We start from the raw sequence: 23,217 nt of genomic DNA on the forward strand, positions 1-23,217 counted from the left end.
TAGTGTCTGAACTGAATTTGAATTCAAGCCTTCCTGACTCCAGACCCAGCTTTCTGTTTATAATGCCATCCATGGGGAGGGGTAGCATTTCTTTGCTGCCCTGTTTGTAGGATTTGATCCTACAGGTCTCCTGAGATTGTTTTCTGGGTCCATTTATAGGCCATTGATCTGAACGAAGCCAATGAGAGATGATGAGTCCCATAGATCTACCTGCTCTTTCCTCCTCAATTTGGTGGTAGGTTATCAGGCTGAAGGCCCTGGTCTTGACCCTAAACACTGTTGTCTTTTTCAAAGCTTCCACCCATTTTTCTTAGTTTTGCACTTTGGGACCAAATAGAATAAGCTAATCCCTCCTCTACATTATAGCTTTTTAAATATATATTATTTATTTTTAATGTTAATTTCTAAACATGAGTTCCAAATTATCTCCCCCCTTCCAACTCCTCCCATTCATTGAGAAGGCAAAGCAATATGATAACCATATCTTTCTCTCAGCTTGGCAGAGCCTAATCCTTATCACATACTTATTCAAAAAAACCATGTCTCTCTTAATGTATCCCAAATTCATGGTTTTCTGTCATATCCCACTGTTGACTCAAACTGAGCTGCTTGACCAGTAGGAGCCCCAGATTTTTTTCAGACAAATTGCTCTCCGACCATGCATTTCCCATTTCATACTTGTGAAATCCATTTCTTGAACTCAAGCATAAGATTTTATATATGTCTCTATTATATTTCATCTTGTTAGATTTAGCCCAATTTTCTAGCCTGTCAAAAAAAATTTTTTTTGGGGTCCTATCAGCCCTGCTGGGTTTGGATCATTTGTAGATGTGATCAGCTAGTTATCATAAAAAAGTCATATATCAGGAAAGATAATCACAAAAGGGAAGTTATTGTTGAGCTGGGTCTGACTCTTCCTGACCTCATTTGCTGTTTTCTTGGCATAGATACTGTTGTCCTTTGCCATTTCCTTCTCCAGCTCATTTTACAGATGAGGAACTGAGGCCAACAGGGTTAAGTGTCTGAGACCAGATTTGAGCTCAGGTAGATGATGAGTCTTCCTGATTCCAGACTTGGGATCCTATCTATTGTGCCACCTAGATGCTGTAGGACTAGGTTCACTTCCTCTCTTTGTCTATCCTGTTTGTATCTCTCACTCTTGCTGTCTCTCTCTGTTTCTGTCTGTCTCTATGTGACTCTCTGTCTGTCTCTGTTGTCTCTGTCTCTCCCTGTTTCTGTCTGTCTGTCTGTCTGTCTCTGTCTCTGTCTCTCTGTGTGTCTATCTCTTTGCCTGTCTATATCTCTCACTCTTGCTACCTTTATCTCTGTCTCTCCTGTCTGTCTCTCTGTGACTCTCTGCCTCTGCGTGTCTCTGTCTCCCTGTCTCTGGCTCTCTGTCTTTCTGTCTGTGTGTCTGAGCATCTTTGGGACCCTCCGGTCCTCTCCTTAGGTGAAGCTGAACTCCTCCATGTTTACTTGGCGGCCGGAGCCCCGAACCTATCCCAGATCTGAAGCTGATCTCCTTTGCGTGGGCTTCCTCTAATGGGCAGGTACAGACTGCTTTCTCTTCCTGTTCTATAGTCTCAGGCCCCCTTTCCGTTTCTCTCAAAATTCCCCCTCGCCAAGCTGGGAGATGCCGGCCCTCAGCTCTGCGCTCATTGGCAGAGGGATGACGGACACGCCCCGAACCTCTCCATCGGCTCCTCCCCCTCCCTCCAAGTCTCCTCTGAGAAGCGGAGTGGGCGTGGGCTCCTGGGGCTGTTCGAGGAAACTGGCACTTCCCATTTACAATGGAGGGAATCCCTCCAGAACTTTAGTTGTGCCTTGCTAGAAAGAGTAGGCGCTCTTGACAGGAAAGGAAGGCTCTAGTTCCAGGAGGCCTGGCCATGTTTGTAAGTGCAGAGGATAAAGGCAGAAGACATGGACGGAGGATCGGCCAAGGTGGGGAGGGGTGGGAGGGGCAGGAGGGACAGTTAGCCCAGGAGAGAGAGGGAGGAAGCATTAGAGGACGGGTGAGGGGACGAACAAACGCTGGGGCGGAGGGCAGGGTCAGTTAAGGGGTTGGATGGTGCTCTGCACGTTCCCCAGAGACCAGGAGGCCGAGCCATCTGCTCGAAGAGTGAGGAGTGTTGTGGGGCTGGGGTTCTGGGGTGGCGGAAAGTGCTTGCAGCTATGCTGAAGCAGACGGGAAGAAAAGGATTGCCAAACGGAAACCCAGGATTTAGGGGCATTTAAGACTCCTTGGGGTTATTAACTGGGGTATGTGCGCCCTGGACCTGTTTTTAAAATATTTTGATAAGAGTTATATCTGAGGTAGCAACAATAGAGCATTAGACCTGGAGTCACAAAGTCACAAAGACCTGAATTCAAATCTAGTCTCTGACATTTAATAGTTATGTGATTCCAGGCAAGTCACTTAACCTCTGTCACAGTTTTCTCATCTGTAAAATGAGGTTAATTATAGCACTTCTCTTGTGGGGTTGCTGTGAAGAACAATGAAATAATATTTGTAAATTTGAAATCCTTAAAGTGTTATTTACTAGCTATTATGATTAACATTATATTTATTATATATTTGGAATATATTTGTGTTATAGATTAAATGTATATACATACATAACATACTGTTATGATAAGAATAATTATTAATATAATTGTTTTCTTTTATAATCTTCTGTATTTTATTTTATAAATTGGAAAATATTATTCTGAGAAGGGGTCAGTATATATAGGCTTCACCAGGCTTCAAGAGTCTGAGACTGATAATGGAGGGAGGGAATTCTGTGTATCTCTCAATGATTTTTCTTCCTCGAACCTGCATCTGTGTGACCAGAGTGATTTGGAAGAGCATCCTGAAGAGGAAGCCAGTTCAAAGGAAGAAATCCTTGAAAAGCATCCTGAAAATGGGCCACAGATAATTGAGAACCCAGAAGAATTTGGTGAGGACAGGATGAGAGGATTGTGGGAAATTAAAGGATCACTGGTGGAAAGTGTCATGTTCTTTAGGAGCCTCTCATAAATAGGGAAGGAAGCCTCGGGGAGAGGAGGGTGACAGGCCTATATAGTGTGTGAGCCATCCTTGCCTGACCCAAAAGCTATCAGTTATTGGATGTGGGCTACGCAGATCTTTGGGGTTTCTCTCTCCCTCTTCCTCCATAATGAGGCACTTCTATGACCTTTTAAAGCTTACTAAGCACTTCTATTCAATTAAGCAAGTATTATACATTTATGCTGTAGAACTCTGAATCCTAGGTGCTGGTGATATAGAGTCAATAAATGAAATAGCCTCTGCTCTCAAGAAACTCACATTCTAATAAAAAAAATAACAAGTATGCACACCAAAAGCTGAATATACAATGTATATTCAAAGTAAATACTAGGTAATTTCGAAGTTAGTGGTGTCTTTAGGCAAAGACACAAGTTGGCTGATTTTGGTTGTGATAGGCTGCACGACAGAGAATAGTGTGAGATTACTGCAGAAAGAAAGGCCAGAGTCAGATTGTGAAGGGCTTTAAATGCCAAGCAGAAATATCTGTATTTTATCCTAAAGCTAATAGTGAGACACTGATAATTCTCCAGTGTTGGAGTGACGTGATCAAATTATGCTTTAAGGATGTTGATTTGAGGGGGGCAGCTGGGTGGCTCACAGAGACTCAGGCCCAGAGACAGGAGGCTCTGGGTTTCAAATCTGGCCTCAGATAAACTTCCTGGGCAAGTCACTTAACCCCCATTGCCTAGCCCTTACCATTCTTCTTTGGAACTAATACTTACTATTGATTCTAAAGTGGAAGGTAAGGGTTAAAAAAAAAAAGGATATCAATTTGTCACCTATGAGAAGAATGGATTGACTCGTGAGGAGACTGGAGTCAGGAGGTCCTGCTAGAGGCTATTGCTGCAGTTTAGGGGGGAGGTGCTGCGGCCTTGAACTTGGACGGGAGCCCTATGAGCAGAGAGCAGGGAGCAGATAAGAGATATGTAAAAGCAGGATTCATACAACTTGTCTTCTGATTGTCTATGGGGCTGGCAGCACAAGCACAGTCAAGGGAGACCTGGGAAGTTTCAGAGTTGAGTATTTGAAAGGAGGGTGGTGACCTCAAGAGAAACAGGAAAGGCAGAAAGAGAGATGGGTTTGGAGAGAAAGAGCGCGACTTCTGTTTTGGGTATATTGGGTTCAGGATACCTCTGGGACATCCAGGTGGGCGGGATGATGTGAGCCTGAAACTTGGGAGAGAGACGAGCACCAGGTAGCTAGTTAATCTGCATTGAGAGGACCACAGAGCCCCTGGGAGGAATGAAATCACCAAAAGAGAGGCAGAGGGGGCAGGAAGAACCTGGGGATGGAGCACTTACAGGATGGATTGGGCTTACAGGGTCCTGGGATCCCAGGTTCTCTATGTTCCTCTTTACAGGCTTCCCGGACGGTTGCTGGGCTTTTCCAACTTGGGGAAGGCGTGGATATGCCTTGATCATGTCCACTGTGCTGGTGGTTGGGATAGGTGCTGGGATCTGGCTTCTAGGTCAGTGATATGGTAATTAATAGGACTCTGGGACCAAGGACACTGAGCTATATAGATTGTCACATGCTTTCCCAGGCTTAAAAAATCACTTACTGACCCATTGGGAAGACTATGATGATAGGGGCAAAGGAACAGGTTCCTGAGATGGGTGGAGGTTTGAAATGAAAGGTTGGGATTACTAAGTGACTCAGTGGATGGAGGGCCAGATCTAGAGGTGGGATGTCCTGGGTTCAAATCTGCCTTCAGACACTTCCTAGCTGTGTGACCCTAGGTAAGTCACTTAACCTCCATCGCCCAGCCCTCACTGCCCTTCTGCCTTGGACTCAATATACAAGTTTTGATTCTAAGACAGAAATAAGGGCTAAAAAAAAAAAGAATTCTCTATAGTGGTCATTATTGGGCCCCTCTGGAACAAATTTACTCCCCTAATCTTCTCTCCATTCCTGGCCTTCCTGTCTCCCCTCTTTCTTTAGTCCTACTTTTCAAGGCATATTCCTTGGCAAAGTTCAAACAACAAAAAACCATGGACTGCACAGAAAAACCTCCCATCCCAATAGCCTTCAAGTCAGGTGGGTGACCTCTTCCCCAGCACATTCAGGGTTCTGGCTGTGTCGTCCAGAGAATTCTGGGTCATGTGGAATATTTGGCTCAAACTGGAGCAAGGATCTGGAGCTTGGGGATCTGGATTTTCTCTAATTTGTGTATTTTGCTTTCTCTTTGGAAATGACTTCTACCTGTTCCTGTCCAGAAAAACCCAGATATCTGTACCCAGGCCTTTCTTCCCAAACCCAATAAACCCCAAATTGCCCAGACTCCTAGAGTACCCTTTGGGTTCCAAGGATCCTAGGCTTTCCTGCCTTCTGAGAGCTGGTGGGCACAGGGGACCTTGTGGTTTTTCATGCTGTGGTTTCAGTATCTTTCAGAATAAATACCAGAAACTTCTTACTGGAAGTCCAAGTGGGAGCCCAGCCAGGCTGGCTTCTGGCATGCCAGGAGGGCTGGAGTCCTGCTCTAGGGACTCAGATTTGTAGACACCTTGGACATCTCAGGTAGGTTGGTCGGAATGGGAGTGAGGGAGGGGTGGGAAACTAGAGGGAGGAAGAGAGAGGAGGGGGAAGTAAGGGGGGGATTCCTCTATTTGGTCCACATTTGCATTATTCTCAGAGACAATTCCCAATGTAAAGACATGTAGGCTCTTCTCTTGCCTGAACTGAAGGAAACAGTTCAGCCCAGACTTTTGAGAATCTGTGTTGTTTTCAACAAAGACAACAAAAAGACTTCAAGAGAGGAAGAATATATTTCTTTCCTCACTCAGCCATCCATTTCAATGCTTCCCCGTTAGAAATGTCTACTTTTTATGTAACCCATATTACTTCTGTTGAAATTTAAACCCCATTTCTTATTTCTGTACTATGGCTTCTTCTTTATTTTTTTTTGTCAAGATTCACTCACTATAAAGTAGTGAACCTGACTGATATCAAGGTCAGCAATTCTCAGAAGTATGCTCAGCTTTTTCCCAGATTGGGGGTTCGCCTGGAGGAGATGTGGAAGCCCAGGTAGGGGAGCAGAGTTTGGGATGAGATCAGCAGAAGTGATCTTTCCCATTTCCTCATGACATATTAGGCACAAATCCTCCTTTTTCTGCAAGGGGGAGGGAATGGTGCCAGACCACCAGGGGCATCTAGGGATGAGGCAGAGAGTTTTTTTCTGACCAGAAATTGCAAAGGAGGGGGAAGCTAGGTAGCTCAGTGGATTGAGAGCCAGGCCTAGAGATAGGAGGTCCTGGGTTCAAATCTGGCCTCAGACACTTCCCAGCTGTGTGACCCTGGGCAAGTCACTTCACTCCCATTGTCTAGCCCTTACCACTCTTCTGCCTTGGAACCAATACACAGTATTGATTCCAAGATGGAAGGTAAGGGTTTAAAAACAACAATAATAAAAAAGAAATTGCAAATCAAGAAAGAGACAAATCCCCCTATCCTGGTCACGATCAGTGGACTGCCCAGAGGAGAAAAAAATACTAGGCCTGGAAGATTTTCTCCCAATGAAACATCCTAGATGTTGTGATTGATAGATCTCTGGGCCTGAAGAAAGGTGGACTCCTCTTCCTTGAGTTCAAATCCAACTTCAAATTCTTGCTGAGCAAGTCACTTAACTCTTTTGGCCTGAGTTTCCTCATCTGTAAAATGAATTAAAGAAGGAAATGGCAAACTACTCCAGGATCTTTGCTGAGAAAACCTAAATTGGGGTCATAAGGAATTGTATATAGCTGAAAATGATTAAACAACAACAATAAACTGTAAACAGATCTATGAGGTCATAGATTCACAGCCTTAGAGATAACCTTAGAGGCTATTGAGACTCCAATTCCCTCATTTTACAAATGGGCAAATTGAATCACATAGAGGCTAAGTGACTTGCTTAAGGCCATACAGTTAGTAAGTGTCTGAGGCAGGATTCAAGTTCAAATCTTTTTTTCCCTGAAATTCCATTTTTCATTCTTTTGATTTTGTTTTATTGTTTCTTGATGTCTTGTGAAGTCATTAGCTTCTATTTGCCCAGTTCTAATTTTTAAAAACTGAATTTCCTCCATGACCTTTTGATCCTCTTTTTCCATTCAGTCCATTCTACTTTTCATGTTACTCTTTCCTTCATTGGATTTTTGCGCTTGTTTCTCCAGTTGACCAATTTTGATTTTTAACCTGATATTTTCTTTTTGCATTACTTTCATTTCTTTTTCTCATTTTTCTTTGAGCTGTCTCATTTGAGTTTTGAATTCCTTTTTAAGTTCTTCCAACACTTTAAAACAATTTCCATTTTTCTTTGAAGTTTTGCATGTAGTTGCTTGGCTCTCACTGTCCACTGTTGATTCTGTACTCTGTTCTTTGTTGCCATGGAAACTTCCTAGGGTTAGGAGTTTCTTTTGCTATTTGCTCACTTTCCCAGCCATTTTTTGCTTTTAAGGGCCTGGGATTTCTGAAAGCTGATGATTGTCTCCTCTGCTGCTGGCTTGCTGGGCTTTACATTGTGAGCTATTTTGTCTTCCCTATAGCAGTGGAGACTTGAAAGGGCCCAGTGCTATGGACTTCTGGGCCTTACTGTGGGCTGGTGCCAGGGCCAGGGACTTCAAAGGGTGGGTTCGGGGTGCTTTTTTTTTGGTGAAGCCTGTGTACTAGGATCCCTAAGTTGGCCTATACCCAGTTGTGGAACCTGGTGTGGTGGTGGTGGTGGGATGGAGGTCAGTTAGCTCTCCTCTATGTGCAGTTTTGCTTCTGGTTCCTCCTTATCCCATGAAAAGCAATTCTCTCTGCCTACCTTTCAAATTGTCTTCAGTAGGAGAGCCCCCTCATTCTGTCTTGCTGTTGTTTTTTGACTCCTGTTGTTCTGAGGTGCTTTGTAAAGATTGATTTGGAAGGATAGTCAGAACAAATTCAGCTTTTGCTGCTACAAAGTTGTCATTTTGGCTTCACCTTGAAAAACACCTGACTTTAATTCTAGCTGAGGTCTGCCCTTGCTCTAATAGTGGATTTTGCATAAGTGATGAAGACTGAACTGGCAGGGCAGCTTGGTAGCTCAGTAGATTGAGAGACAGACCTTGGAGACAGGAAGTCCTGTGTTTAGATCTGGCCTCAGGCACTTGTTGACCCTGAGCAAGTAACTTAACTCCCATTGCCCAGCCCTTACTACTCTTGCCTTGGAACCAATACATAGTATTGATTTTAAGATGGAAGATAAGGATTAAAAAAAAAGAGCTAATACTGAATTGAAGTAGTGTGACCATTCGGATGCCCTTCTCTAAGGAGGGAAATGTGTTTAGACAGTGCCCCAAATTCCCTAAGTGGTAGCTATGAGATGGAGGTACTCCAAGCCTTTGGGTAGGAGCAAGAGGATCCAACATTAATTCTTCCTCTTCTTATACCCACTGCTTTATAGGAGCAGCTGTGCCTTGGGCCAGGTTATTGCCCTCAAATGCTCAGGTGAGTTACATTTCATGCCCCTCAACTCAAAATAAGTTTTTAAGGCATCTACAATATGCCAGTCACTGCTTGGAGCTGAGGAAAACTCAAAACAAACCAAACTAAAACATTCCTGTCCTCAAGGAGCCTACATGTTACTGTGGGGAGGGGATAGGACAAGCGTACAAGAATCCTAACCTTAGGAAGTGAAAATAGATGGCCTTGGCAGGACCCCTCTCTACACTTAGTGGCCCAGCTGGGGATTAGGGGTATAGTTTAAACCCTTCAATATATAGAATTCACCAAATATTTATTAATCTCTGCTGTGTACAGAGCCCTAGGTTAGGCAATGGGAAAACTCCTTTTCCATCATTTGTAGAAGGTATAAAACATATGGGTATCAACTGTTTATTGGGGAGATAGTTGTGTTTCACTTCTGTATATATTTGGTGACTATTTGTGCATCCTTGTTCACCAGGCTCTCACAACTCCTGATTCCTCAAAAAAGATCCTGTTGTATTTGTGACCAATTCTCCATTATCTGTTGATTCTATTCCTTATTTTAATAATCCATGGGGGAAGTGAGAAAAGGGGTGAGATGTGGTCAGGAAGAAATATGGCAGCCCAGAAAGGGAAGCTAAGTTTGGACTTGGTAGATGGGGATGAAGAAGCTTTTCCATTTCCCTGGAGACACCAGCACCCTCAGAATAATTGAGAGTCGGCTATGCCCACTCTATTATCCTATAGGCCTAGGCCATTTTCTCCAAGGGGCTCAGTGAGAATACTAACACCAACCTTAGCCTCTCTCTTCCTTTTTCTCCACCCCAACCAACTGTGGCCAGAGTGTGGATTTCAGCACCCGACTTTCCGGATTATTGGTGGGACTCCCGCTGTCCTTGGGCGCTGGCCCTGGCAGGTCAGCATGTTCCATGGTCCGCAGTACTCATGTGGAGGCTCTGTGCTGGCCCCAAGTTGGGTGGTTACTGCAGCCCACTGTATGTCCAGGTATGTCTCCTCCAGAGGCTTCCCCACCTTAATGAGCTTTTGCCTTAGCACATGGAAGTGGATGGATGTCATGCTTCTCTGTCTTTATGTCCTATATAGATATGTCTGAAACCGATGATAAACTTCTAGCGGGTAGAGTAGATATTTACAAAGTCTTGTTTTGTGCTGTTTTGTGTTTTGTGGCCTTGGCAGGACCCCTCTCTGGGCCACATGCAGTTTTTAGTATGCTTAAACTGATGATGATTTTTTTCAGCAAGTATTTATTAAGTGTGTGTTTGGCAAAGTCCTGGGAATTGACCATACAAATACAAAGAATGAAATGATTCCTGCTCTCAAGAAGGCTAATAATAACCATCATCATTTCAATTTAATTCAAAATACATTTTTAAATACACCTACAATATGTTAGTCTTGGCTTGGCTGTGAGGAAAAACCAAACCAGACCATTCCTGTCCTCAAAGAGCCTACACTCTGCTATAGGGAAGGGACTGAACAAGCCTATAGTAAATAAAAACATATATACAAAATAATTTTTATCAGGAGAGAAAAAGAGGAGAGAGAGATGGGAAAGGAGAGAGAGGGAGAGTGAAGAGGAAGTCAGAGTCACAGAGAGAGAGAAAGAATGAGAAAGAGGGGGGAAGACAAGGGAGGAAATCAGAGACAGAGGGCAAGTGAGAAGGAAGGAGAAGACAGAGTGAGTAAGAAGGTTGGAAGGAGTCAGAGAGAGGGAGAGTGAGAACAGAGAAGACAGAGAGAGAGAGAGAGAGAATGAGGAGGGAAAAGCCAGAGACAGACAGAGGAAGAGGGAGGGAGACAGAGTGAGTAGGGAGAAGACAGAGACAAAGAAAGAGGGGAGAGTGAGATTGAGAAAGGCTAATAACTGGGAAGTCAAGAAAGGAGGGAGTGTCTGAGCTATATTTGGAATGAACCCTTATTTAAATCCCTTCCCTTTTATGTCATTCTTTATAATTTTACCATTTTGTACACATTTTCTCCTTTATTCTCTTCCCAACAGTCTTGTCAGGTAGATGGAACATCCTCATCTATGTTTTACAGATGAGGAGTCCAGGCTCAGAGAGGCTGAGAGATTGCCTCAGAGAGGTTGGCCAGTTTCTGATTGGCAGAGTCAAGATTTGAATTCAGAACCAGAATTTGGGCCCAGGCTTTCTGTCTCTTCTTTCTCTAATACCACAGTGCTTCTTTGGGGATGTAATACATTTTTGGTTGATGATGATGAGGATGATGTAGTAACAAATTGAGGGGCTGGGAGTTCTCGAATACTTTTGGAATCTAACTCATCAGACAACCATAAGATATTTAGTAGATGCTTATTCAGCATTCCATTAGTGTGCACCAGTCTGGGGTGAGGGGGGATCCACAGACTCTGGAGTCCAAACACTCAAGTTCTCATCCTGCTTCCTATGCCTGTCTATTGCCTGTGACCAAGTTCTCTAACCTCCCTGGTTGTGTTTCATGTGTAAAATGGGGGTTGGGCTAGATGCCATCTCGGAGGTCCCTTCCAGCTCTAGTGCTTGTGGAGCTGCAGACATGCAGAAAGCTTCACCTTTATCTAGAGGAAGCTTCTTCCTATCTACTGTGTCCATGCCCTCTGGTCCAGCATCTTAGTCATTCTGCCCCACTGTCCCCTGCACTCAATGCTTAACATGATTTCATTGTCCAATTGCAGTTTGTCCCAGATGTCCAGCTGGAAGGTCTTTGTGGGGATTGTGAGCCACCGGGACATCGTACTGCACAAGGGGGTCATGGTGGAAAAGATCATCTTGCACCCCCACTTTAGAACTGGCAGGCAAAGACAAGACTATGACATTGCTCTCCTGAAACTCCAGACCCCACTGAACTTCTCTCGTAAGGCATGGTCTAATGGGCATTGGCTCTTTAAATGAGGTGGGGACAACGTTTGCCTTTGGAGAGAGAAGATGTTCTTCTGTCTGGGTTAGGGGTCCAGTAATTTTTTTCCTAGGTTGGGACAACTTCCCCTGATAATGTAAGGAATGAGGGCTGAAATAGGAGGTTTTTTAACATGTGAGTGAGCCCTTATTTCTTGCTTCAACAGCTCTGGCTATTTTCAGCATAGGACTAGCTCCAGCACCAGTGCCCTGATTTGGGGGACTGGAAGAGATGGAGTGGATTTATCACCCTAAAACAGAGCTCCTTAGCCAAGGGAGCTAGAAGCCTTACTTGTCTGATCTCTGCCTTAGCCCTTTCAGTCTCACCCCTTTTCTGTGGCTCCCAGGAAATCCTTGTGGGGAGCAGGGAGCAAATCACCCACCCCAGGGGTGGCTTCCATTTTCTGCCTCCCCCTCCCTTCCCTCCTCCCCTGGCTTTACTCTGGTAGTCAAAAGACTTTGGGAGAAATAAGAAATAGCATCCCATCAGGAAATTACATGGGGATGTCTCCCCTGAAGAGATTTCCCTTTACCTGTTCTAAAGCACATGGTGTCTTCAGCATAAGGAATAGAGACTAGGCTTGCTAGATGGTCCATGCTGTGGACTTCAGACCCGAGGGATAGGAGTGAATGAACCAAAGCCAACGTAGAAAGCCAGGGCTGTGTACTTTTCCTACAGACACGGTAGGGGCTGTGTGCCTGCCAGAAATTCAGCAGGATTTCCCACAGGGCTCCAAATGCTGGGTGTCAGGCTGGGGCTCCACTGGTGCACAAGGTGAGTAGCAAGGTCCAGAAAGGGAGGGTGGGAGATAGTAGACAAGAAGCAATTGGGAGGAAACCTCTGGCCCGCTGGGAGCAGATTGGCTGTGAAACCGTCTCACCCTTTTACCCATGCCATTGTTGCCCAGATCTCCTTTTCTGGGGGGCCTGTTTGGCCAGATCTACTCTCCTGGCATCCTTTGAGCTATGCTCATGTTGGGAAGATAACCCTTCATCACTTTCTTATTCCTTCCTCTTCCCTGGGCCTCCTGGTCTGTCTTCAAAATAGCACCCTCCTCTGTGGCTTTATAACTGGCCATTCACAGAAGGCCAGGGCCCAGGCAGTCATGATGGCCTACCCAGTGCTTCCATCCTGACTTCCCCTTTTCCCTTCTCACAAGACTGTGGCCTCAGGTTCTGCCTCTGCATCTCTGTTTTCATTGTTGCCCCATGCTCTGCCTCCTCCAGCAGTTGCTGCAGATACCCTCCAGAACGTCTTGGTGCCCCTGATCAGCCCCCAGCTCTGTAACAGCTCCTGCATGTACAAAGGCATCATCACTCCCCAGATGCTCTGTGCTGGCTACCTGGATGGACACGCCGACGCATGCCAGGTGCTCGAGGGAAGGAGATTTGAGTAGGTGGGACGGAAAGAGAGGGTCCCAGAGCTCCGAGCTCCTGGGACAGGCTGTTGGAGAGGGGAGTTGAGGCATTTCATAAAGGGCAGGGAAAATGAAAAGTACATGTGAAGCACTAATTCACGTAGCCTGAGCCAAGGTGATTTATAAGAAATCACTACCAACACTAGTGCTCTGAAGGGATCCGTAAATGGGAGGCTGCCCTGTAGGAGCTTTGAGGGAGGTGGGGGTGGCTGTCCTGAAGGGATGCTCTCTGAAGGGGAAATGGGGTAGTGGGGAACCAGCTGCATGTCAATAGCTATAGGACTCATGGCGGTGGCCATAAGTGGCATCCTTCTCCTGAGAAGAGCCAACCAATTCTCCCTTCTGTTTCTGTCCCTGGGGTCTTTAAGGGAGACAGCGGAGGGCCCTTGGTGTGTCTGGACCAAGACATTTGGCGCTTGGTGGGTATAGTGAGCTGGGGCTGGGATTGTGGGAAGCACCGCAAGCCAGGAGTCTATACCAAGGTGGCTGCGCACTTGGACTGGATTCATGATCAAATTGGAGGTGAGTGAGGGATCAAGGCGGAGGGATAGGGACTTCAGGAGCCTTGGAACTTCACCCATGTGCCCATTTTCTGTTGGGAGTTGGGGAGGGCACCGGAGAAGACGTCCCTGACTAGGGGGAGGTGGTGAGGGGGAGTGTGATGTGTCTAGAATGGAATTCCACAAACTTAAAAAAAGAATGAAACTTGTGCCTCTATGCCATTCTTCCTTCTCCACTCCCCTCTTCCCTTCCCTGAACACAAGGGAAAGGAGATGGCCAGGAGTGAGGTCACTATTAGCCATGAGACTGAGCCCCAATTTCTTCATCCATCAAATGGAACCGACCACACTTGTGTTGCCTGTCTCATGGGGGTGATTGGGGACATAAAATGAAATGTTGGTGATAGTTCAAATAATACAAATTACTGCTGCTACTACTACTACCACCACCACTACTACTATTACTACTACTGGTAATTATAGTGGTAGCAGCAAGAGTATTACTACTACTCCTCTTACTGCTACCACTACCACCACCACCACCACCACTACTACTACTACAGCTGTACCTAATATATAATCAGTATGGGAAACTTCTCCTGTGAGTGTAGTGAAGGGATCTTTTGTTTTTTTAAAATCCCTCACCTTCCATCTTAGAGTCAATACTCTGAATTGGCTCCAAGTCAGAAGAGTGGTAAGGGCTAGGCAATGGGGGTCAAGTGACTTGCCCAGGGTCACACAGCTGGGAAGTGTCTGAGGCCACAATTGGGGACTAGATCTTAAAGAAGTTAAATGACCTACTTATGGCAGGAGACCAGTATAAGCTCAATATAAGATTTGACCCTAGGTCTTCATAATTCTTAAGATTCTTTCCCCTCTCCCATATAGTTTCTTCTTATGATAATTATTATGAGTCGGAGGGAGGGTGAAATCAAAGAAGGAAAACATATCACTGGGAACTGTGACTCCGTTTCATTGCATCTTGATGGTGGGGGGCTGGGGGAAGGTGGGGAGTCCTCAACAGGTACAACAGCAGCAGTGGGTGAAGAAGGTAGCAGTCGTTGGTCACCCCTGGTTTGATGTTGGCTACTCTCCTCAGCCTGATGGAGCCCACAGTGGACAAGACTGCCCATAGTGGTCCTGGGGCCTTTGCATCAAAGAAGCATCCCTACTGGAACTTCTAACCTGGATTTCAGGTTTCTAGAAGAGAACTTGTAGAAGGTGGGGGTGGGGAGGGTGATGAATGTCTCTGGGTGAGTTAGTCTCTGAAGATTTGAAGCAAGGATTCAAGAGGCCTTAGAAGAGAAAGAGAGCATGGGCAACTGTAAGCTGAGTCAGTGTTTTCCTAAAAAATAAAATGATTTTAGTCTGCCCACTATCCTGAAATCTGTGTGTGTGTGCGCGAATGCATGTCTTTGTCTTTAGGAGATAGATTACCAGCAGGGCTGAAGACCAGGACATCTGAGTTCTAGTCCTTTCTATACCATGATATATGTGACTTTGAATACATTACTTTGGATCACTGGTTAAGAATCCTCTTACTGTCTCCTAGACTAGCCCTATTCCTCCTTGGATCAGTCAGAAAGAGCTTAGTAAGTGGCTGCTCCCTGTCAGGGACAATGCTAGATGCTGGATATACCAAGAGAAAATAATGAAGACTGGATAGAATGCTAAGGCAGAATAAATAAATATTGAATGTCTACTGTAGGCAAAGATCTACAAAGACTAAACAACCCAAACCAAAAACCAGTTCTCTGCCTGTAGGGAACTGACATTCTCTTGGTAAATGTTCTATGCAAAGATATATGTAGTTAGACTGGGCTAAATCTAATTAAATTAAATGGGATAAATGTAAAAGCCTATACTTGGATTCAGAGTTAGCTGTAATATCTCATCACTTGGTCACCACCACAATTTGGGCCCTTACACCTTTTAGAAACCATTGCAATGTTCCCCAGTTTTCTTATCTGCATTCAGTTTCTCCTTTTTTCTGACCCATTTTTCACATAGCCAAATTGATATTTCCAAAGTACGGATTTGTCCATGGCAACCCCCCACTCATGAAGCCTTGGTGGCTCACTTACTTTAGGATAAAGGTTCCCTGAAGCTATAGCATGTGCAGTGGCCACACCCAGGTCAACTATCTGGGTAGATGGACTAAACCAAGTTGAGGGTAACTGACAGGACTCAAACCTGTTGATGAGTTTTCAGGGTGGGGTGTCTACTCACACACATGACGACTTCCCCTGGCAAAATGAGCAGATGAGGACAGTTTGTTCCAGTGGTCATGAAAGTGGCTAAAGCAGGTGATGTGTAGGGCTTAGAGCTTAGTTAGGCATCAAAGAAGCCAAGGACATCCACTGCCTCCTGGCTTTTGTCTTTGGACTTGGATGACTAGAAGAGAAAGTGAAGCCAATGACTTTATGCAACTCTGCCTTACTTAAATCCAACCCTTGCAAGTCAAAATACCATCCTTGTGATGCCACAAATAACAACACCTTAAGCTAAAAGAATGCAAATGCCTATGTTTTATATTTAAACTCCTTCACAATCTAGTTCAAACTGATCTTTCCAGGCTGATTATACATGCCTTTTCCTTATATACTCCATGTTGTAGATAAACTATCCCACTTGCTGTTTTCATACCTGACATTCCATCTCCTGCTTTCGTGCCTTTGTGCAAGCTTTCTTCCATGCCTAGGATAAACTTCCTCTTGCCATGACACTTGGAATCACTAGCTCCCTTCAAGAATGACAGCCACCTCCTATAAGAAGCTTCCTTTGATTCCCATAGCCATTGAGTCTAATCCCCTTTCAAATTCCTTTCTGTTTATTTTATATTCATATATTGTTTTTCTGCAATAGAATGTAAACTTTTTGAGGATCAGAACTGTTTGTTTTTTATCTTTATATCTCAAGTGCCTAAGACAGTATCTGCCACCGAGTAGGCATTAATACTTGTTGATTGACTGCCATTAAAAAATTCATTTCAATCCAACCAAACATATATTAAGTACCTACCCTGTGCTAGTCCTGGCATAGGCACTGGAAATACAAAAACAATGGATGAAACAATCCTACTTACAAAAATATATTTGAATGAGAGAGACAACAAATACCCAGAATAAAGACAAAGTAGCTAAATAAGTGCAAAATAACTAAATTCATAAGAAGGTGAATGAGCTGAAGAAGAAGATGGCAAACCCCTTCAGTGTCTTTACTATGACAACCAAGATGAGGTCATTAAAAAGTCGACATCACTGAAAACAACTGAACAACAAAAGTGTTTAGAACAAGGGAGTGATGGATCTAGTGTATTCTGCCCAGTCAGATCATATCTGGAGTCTGGGGCTTAACAAACCTGGAGGGTCAGAAATCATGCCACCTAAGTATTATGTCCCTGAAGGAACTGGGGGTGTTTAGCTTGGAGAAAGAAAGACTTTGTGGTGGTGGGGCAATGATAGTTGTCTTGAAATAATTGAGGGGCTATCACAAAGAAAAGGTATTAGACTTCTTGATTCCAGGGGCGATGGATCAGTCCTGAGAAAGTAGTGAGTTCCTCATCATCCCAAAGGCCAGATGACCATTTCTTAAGTAAGTTGTAGAGAAGAGTCTTTTTGAGACATGGGTTAGATTAGATGACCTCTGAGGTCTGTTCCAATTCTGAGGTTCTGTGATTCGTAAGATTATATTTAGATTTGGAAAAGGACATTAGAAGCTCTGGAGTCCGAGACCCTCATTTTATGGATAAGGAAACATTCAGACAAGTTAACGGATTTGCCCTGGGTTACACAACGAGCAAGTGTCTAATACAGATTCCAACTCATATATTCTTGACTCTAAGAGCATACTCTATCCGCTACAACAAATAATCTTTGACCCCTATCTTTTCTCTCAGATTTTGAGAGCATCTAATTTTCTTTCTAATTATTTGTATACTTTGCCTTGTCTCTGGATAACAGTCTATATACCTCCCAGCCCTCACTTTTTGATTCTGGGCTCTTAAAATACAATTGGCATTTTGTTGCTAAAAACCACAATGAATTTTTTATGGTGCTTATACAAGGAAATGCAATTAGCATTTAGGAACACAATCTTGTAAGTTTATCAGCATTTTTTTCAGTTATGGGGGAGGGGAGAAGTATAAATTCATATTCATTACCAGAAGATCCTTTCCTTTGCTGTGCCAGAAGCAACTGGCAGTGCCATCTCATTGGCTGGAAAATAACTACTGTGGGCATCAATTTGTAGTTTAGACTCCCCCCAGAAGGCAAATAATTTGGGGAGTGCTGAACAAACACCTGCTTTCACTGGGACTGTACTATTTCTGTAATTCCTTGAATTTTGTTCCTCTCTGTCTGTCTTTGTCCTCCTCCCCTCTCTCCTCTTCTTCTCTCCCTCTCTCTCTTCTTCATCTCTCTCTTTTTATGTCTCTGTCTCTTCCTACCCCCTTCCCTCATTCAATGCTGACTTCTCAAATGTAGAAACTCCTTTACTGGTTTGGCCAAAGTCACCTCCCAAAGCTGGAACTGCCCTTTTGGACTGACTAGGCATGTATATTTTTGCTTCTGTCATTTGCTTCTTCTTTTTTTTTAAACCCTTATCTTCTGTTTTGGAATCAATACTATGTTTTTGGTTCCAATGCATAAGGGCTAGGCAATTGGGGTTAAGTGACTTATTTAATCTCACACAGCTAAGTGTCTGAAGTCTGATTTGAACTCAGGACCTCCCATGGCTGTTTCTCAATCCACTGAGTTGCCTAGCTGCACCCTTATCATGCTTTTGAAGAAACTTCCCAGTGTCCCAGTTATAAAAATTAAATTGGAAAAACGCACTGAGTTTCTCTCCTCTCAGGCAGAGTAAAAGCCCCGTTGTATCCCTGCCATGTGCCTTGGCCTTTAATTGCATTTTTGAGGGGAAGGGGATATTCATGCCCCCTCCCTCCACAGCTGCAGTCACAAAGTAGGCAAAAATAAATTCCTCAAGACACTGACCATCTCCCTGGTACAAGCCACGGGAAGGAAAGGTGACTGATTTGCAGGCAGCTAGTCAGCAAGGAGGTAGCCTCCCAAGTCTCCTCCGTTGGCAGACTCCTATTCCTCAAGGGGTCACCTCTCAGCTGCCTGTCCACCAATGTCTCAGGCTCTGCCATTTTATCTGGATAATTGGAGGAACTCTTCAAATGGATCAGTGGCTCCCTTCATCCGCTCAGTTATATTGACTTCAAGTCAGAGTCCCTTAGCTTCTTTTCTCCATTATTCCCTGGCTTGCTTGGAGGTTCCATTTGCCTTGCACTGAGGGCCCACATTATGGGTTCTCAGGCCATAATGTCTCAGAATGAGAGTTCTCACTTAGACATAGCCTCACTGAACTCTCCAGAACTTGCCTTGCATTCTTTCAGTTTCTCTTCACAATCTCCCTGTGAGGTAAGTAGTACAAATACAAAATACAAACACAAATGGTGGTTTTGATTTATTGTGCGTCAGTATAAGAAATTAAATGGGAATGTTTGGGGAGTTTTGTGGAAGCCACAGATGGCACATAAAGGCCAGCAGATGACATAGGAAAAGCTTTAGAATTTTGGAAATGTGTAAAATGTATATATAGTATTGTATAATATCAACATATTTTATCTTTTAATGTTATAAGTATGCATGATTTCTTTTACTATAAATATTCCATAAAAGAAAAAGATAAAATTCTGATTTATTCTCTGATATGAAATGAAGGCCAAAAACTTTTAGGCGGATTTTCCAGAATGTGGGGGTCGATTTGCCCCTAACCCACTGTAATGTGGATTATCTCCATTCTACTGATGAGGTTATTATTGAGGTTTTAGCAAGGTGGTGGGATTTGCTTAAATGTTCATATGGGGATTCAGTGGCAAGGCCAGATTGCTTTGCTCCAAGTCCAATGAGTTTTATATTATACTTCACTAAGACATAATTATTCACTTTAATACAACTATCATAAGAACCTAAATTAGAGAATTTGATGGAGATAGCTCTTCTCTATTTTAAGAGGTGTGTAATTAAAATTTTGTACCCCAGGACTCCGTTTCCCAGAATCCCACTTTTATCCTTACATTATGTCCTTACATTTTGGAGTAAAGTTTCTATAATCCCTCTCTCTCTCTCTTCTGCCATTATCGCAATCAGGTAAACTTCTCTTTACTCAGGCATTACTTTTGTCATTTTATTTCCTCTACTTCAAGTGATTATTAGTAAATCTTATAAGATATAATATTTGGAGTTATTGGATATTAATTTTAATCTTATAGAGGCAACCTCTCATAGTAGGTAGAGTATCTGGACTCACAGGCAGAAAGACTTGGGTTAAAATACCATCTTTGATATTTGCTGAGAATCCTGGTCAGCCACTTCCATTTACTTTAAAGCAACTCTCTAGAGTTTATCTACTAAGTCATGGATGGATGGGATTTGCCTCAGGGAAGGGAGTTATCATACTGGAAACTCTGTCCTGAAAAAAACCCTCATAGGCAATAATAAGTGTTTCTAGCTTTTGCAAAGTGCATTACATGTTATCTTATTTGTCCTTCACATCTACTTTGCAAAGAGGATACCATTTTTACCCTCATTTTACAGGAAACTGAAGCTAAGTGCTATGAAGTGACTAGCTCAGGATCTTACAGTTAGTATGTATCTGAGGCAGGATTCAAACTCAGGTTTTTCCGACTCTAAGTCCAGTGTTTATCTATTGCTCCACCTAGATGTAGGATTCTTGCTTCCAGGCTTATTCCCAAAGTTTCCAGATTTCTCTCTCTTACAATAGCTTTCACATATTCTTTTAAAAAAATCTTTTTTAAACCTAGTTGCTTCTACCTTCGTGTATTCTTACATTTCCTGTTTGTATATAAGTAGCTCAAGTTGTTTTTTAGTCCTGTGGTGGTAACTATCAGACTGACCATTCTGAACAGCCCTTGGGAAAGGAAAGGCATATTTTCCAAAGCTTTATGGAAAAATATATACTAGCTAGAATCATAAAAAAAATCCAGGGGGCAGTTAGATGGTTCAAAGGATTGAGATCCAACCCTGGAGACAGGAGGTCCTGGGTTCAAATTTGACCTCAGACATTTCCTAGCTGTGTGACCCTGGGCAAGTCACTTAACCCCCATTGCCTACCCCTTGTCACTCTTTTGCCTTGGAACAAATGCATAGTATTGATTCTGAGAAGGAAGGTGAGGAGTTCCCCCCCCCTTTTCTTTTTTTTTTAATCCAATTTGGAAGGGGTCCCAGAGATCATTAGAGTCTGACCTTTGCCTGAAGCAGGAATCCCTTCTACAGTACCCCAGAGAAATGGTCACCCAGGTTCTGCTTCACCAACTCTTCTGACAAGGAAGCCACACTGCTTTCTCCAAAGGCATCTCAGTGTCACTTTTGAACAGCTTTGAATGATTAGGATTCTTTTTAACTGGGCTTTTACTCACCACAACATGATCATTCTCCAGCTACTTAGAGACTACTTTCAGGTCTCCCAAGTCTCCTTTTTCTATACTAAACACTCTCAGCTCCTTCAATTCATATTCTTATGAGTTTTTGTTACCATTTAAAAATATGTAACAATACAATATGAAACATAATAATATTTACCCAAGAGAAACAAATTCTCAAGTTAGTGATGTCCAAAAATCTATATCGTATTCTCTTTTTTCCTTTCCTTCCTTCCTAGCCTTCCCTCTTCCCTACCCTTGCCCCCTCCCCCAAAAGGCAGGTAATATGATCTAGGACATATGTATAATATTTTATAATAGATATTTCCCTCTTTGTGAAACACTTTGTTTGGTGAAGTAAGACACATATTGCTCACACTAGAGAAAAATTCATGGAAGAAATCAAGTGAAGAATGGTGTGTTTCAATCTATATTCAGACTCTCTCTGTTCCTTCTATGGAGATGGATGCTCTCTTTTATCATGAGTCCCTTGGAATTGTCCTGGATTCTTGTCTTGTTGATAGGAGTTTTAAAATAATATTTTCCTTAAGTGTATATCTATGTCCCTCTTGTTCTCAATAAATGCCAACGGCTTCCTGTTGCTTCTAGAATCAAGAACACTCCTGTTTAGTTTTTTTTTTTTTAAACCCTGACCTTCTGTCTTAGAATCAATATTGTGTATTGGTTCCAAGGCAGAAGAGAGGTGAGGGCTAGGTGTTAAGTGACTTGTTCAGGGTCACAGAGCTAGGAAGTGTCTGAGGCCAGATTTGAACCCAAGACCTCCCATCTCTAGGCCTGGCTCTCAATCCACTGAGCTACCCAGCTGCCCCCTTTCTCCCTTTTAGTTTTTAAAATCTCACAACCTAGCCCCAAGATATTTTTTCCAAACTCTTTGGCTAGTACATAGTAGATTCCACACTGAGCTGTCCAGCTAAGCCGGGCTTCTCTGCGTTCCTCCTATTAACACTCTATCTCTTGTCTCTGTGGCTATGCTCTGGAGCCCCACATTCCTGAAATGTGCTTCCTTTCTCACCTCTTCCACACAGAATCCTTGGTTCCTTTTAAAGATTCAGCAGATAGCCGGACCCCAATGGCTAGAATTCTTCTTCCCAAAGTACCTTTTAAACTGCTTTGCATTTATTTTCTTCGTATCTATTTTTAAAACTCTTATTGGTTCCAAGGCAGAAAAGTGGTAAGGACTAGGCAATGGAACTTGCCCAGGCTCACAGAGCCAGAAAGTGTCTGAGACTAGATTTGAACCCAGGATATCCTTTCTCTAGGCTGGCTGTCAATCCACTGAACAATCTAGCTGCCCCCCTCCATATGTAGTCTTGATATAATTACATGTGTACTTATTGGGAGCAGCGAGTGAGTAAAGCATAAGGCCTGCAGTCAGGAAGATCTGAGTTCAAATGTGATTTCAAACATTTCTTAACTCTCTGGGCAAGTCACTTACTCCTCATTTCCTAGCCCTTGTCGCTCTTCTGTCTTAGAATTGATACTAAGACAGAAGGTAAGAGTTTAAAAAACAAACATATGTATTTGTTGATGCCTCCATTAGAACATAAGCTCCTTGCAAGTACATCCTTTCATGTACTGTTTTTGAATTCTCAATAGTACATAGTAAGATCAAGTTAATAAATCTTTAGCACCTGGGTAGGGCTTGGAATCAAGAAGACTCATTTTCCTGAATTCACATTTTGTCTGAGACACTCACTGATCCTGGGCAAGTCACTTAACCCTGTTTGCCTCAGTTTCCTCATCTGTAATTGAGCTGGAGAAATAAATGACAAACCATCCCAGTATCTTTGCCAAGAAAACCCCAAATGGGGTCACAGAGAGTTGGACATGACTGAAATGACTGAATAACAAAAAAATAAATATTTGTTGATTGATTGATATGGGATGACCACAAGGCCTCTTACCATATTGCTTATCTCTCCTGCATGGAATATCAGTTTGTCAATGTATTTCCTTAAATGTGGGACCCAGAACTGAATGCTTTACTCTAGATATGTTCTGGTCAGGGAAAAGTAAAGCAGGAGTATCATATCCCTTAAGCTGGACTCAGTGCTTTTATTAATTCAGCCCCAAATAGTTAATTTTTTTTTCATTTGGGGGTTTCTTTTATGTAGTGACTGGCAGATTCCATTTTGATTCTCACAACTGGTACATCTCAAACATGGGACTCAAAACCAGGTCTTTTTGCCTCAAAGGCTCCTTGGCTAATCATTATCCTTAAGCACCTCTCCATTGAAATACTTGGCATCATTGATTTCAAGCTGGAAGAAAAGTGAGAGATTCTTATAAATCTTGATTCTGCTGCATAGCATTTTTGATCTCGATTCCAGTCGTGAAATCTGCTAAGCTTGCTATCTATTAGTCTTCATTCATTAGAATGATGGGTTGATGAAACTTTTGAATGAAAAGGGTAGCTGGGATATAATGGAGAGAATGCTGGATT

General features: G+C 43.2%; 1 protein-coding gene across 8 annotated transcripts; it reads left to right on the forward strand.

Annotated features, from left to right (window-relative positions):
* The first annotated feature begins 411 nt into the window (after positions 1-411).
* Positions 412-14,681, forward strand: TMPRSS5 (transmembrane serine protease 5). Of its 8 annotated transcripts, none has more exons than XM_007494783.3 (13): positions 1,699-1,941; positions 2,834-2,939; positions 4,410-4,517; positions 4,991-5,086; positions 5,431-5,566; positions 5,960-6,073; positions 8,451-8,494; positions 9,316-9,478; positions 11,166-11,344; positions 12,065-12,160; positions 12,613-12,755; positions 13,172-13,325; positions 14,403-14,681. In XM_007494783.3, the coding sequence occupies exons 1-13, from the start codon at positions 1,921-1,923 to the stop codon at positions 14,405-14,407; spliced, it is 1,365 nt and encodes a 454-aa protein (XP_007494845.2). In that variant the 5' UTR covers positions 1,699-1,920; the 3' UTR covers positions 14,408-14,681. The 8 variants fall into 8 exon arrangements, with proteins under 8 accessions (XP_056650357.1, XP_007494845.2, XP_007494843.2 ...); XM_007494781.3 differs by having other exon boundaries at positions 1,700-1,941; positions 12,616-12,755; positions 14,310-14,681; XM_007494780.3 differs by having other exon boundaries at positions 1,701-1,941; positions 14,310-14,681.
* The last annotated feature ends 8,536 nt before the right edge of the window (positions 14,682-23,217 follow it).

This window comes from Monodelphis domestica, chromosome 4 (assembly GCF_027887165.1).
Source record: "Monodelphis domestica isolate mMonDom1 chromosome 4, mMonDom1.pri, whole genome shotgun sequence".
NCBI lineage: Eukaryota > Metazoa > Chordata > Mammalia > Didelphimorphia > Didelphidae > Monodelphis > Monodelphis domestica.

Bases quoted from the DNA above. Each gene is read 5' to 3' on its own strand.
- TMPRSS5 (XM_007494780.3), top strand. From the start codon at position 1,921: ATGGACGGAGGATCGGCCAAG. The intron at 5,087-5,430 runs GTGGGTGACCTC...CTGTGGTTTCAG, and splicing joins CCCAATAGCCTTCAAGTCAG to TATCTTTCAGAATAAATACC. The intron at 13,326-14,309 runs GTGAGTGAGGGA...GGCTGGGGGAAG, and splicing joins GATTCATGATCAAATTGGAG to GTGGGGAGTCCTCAACAGGT.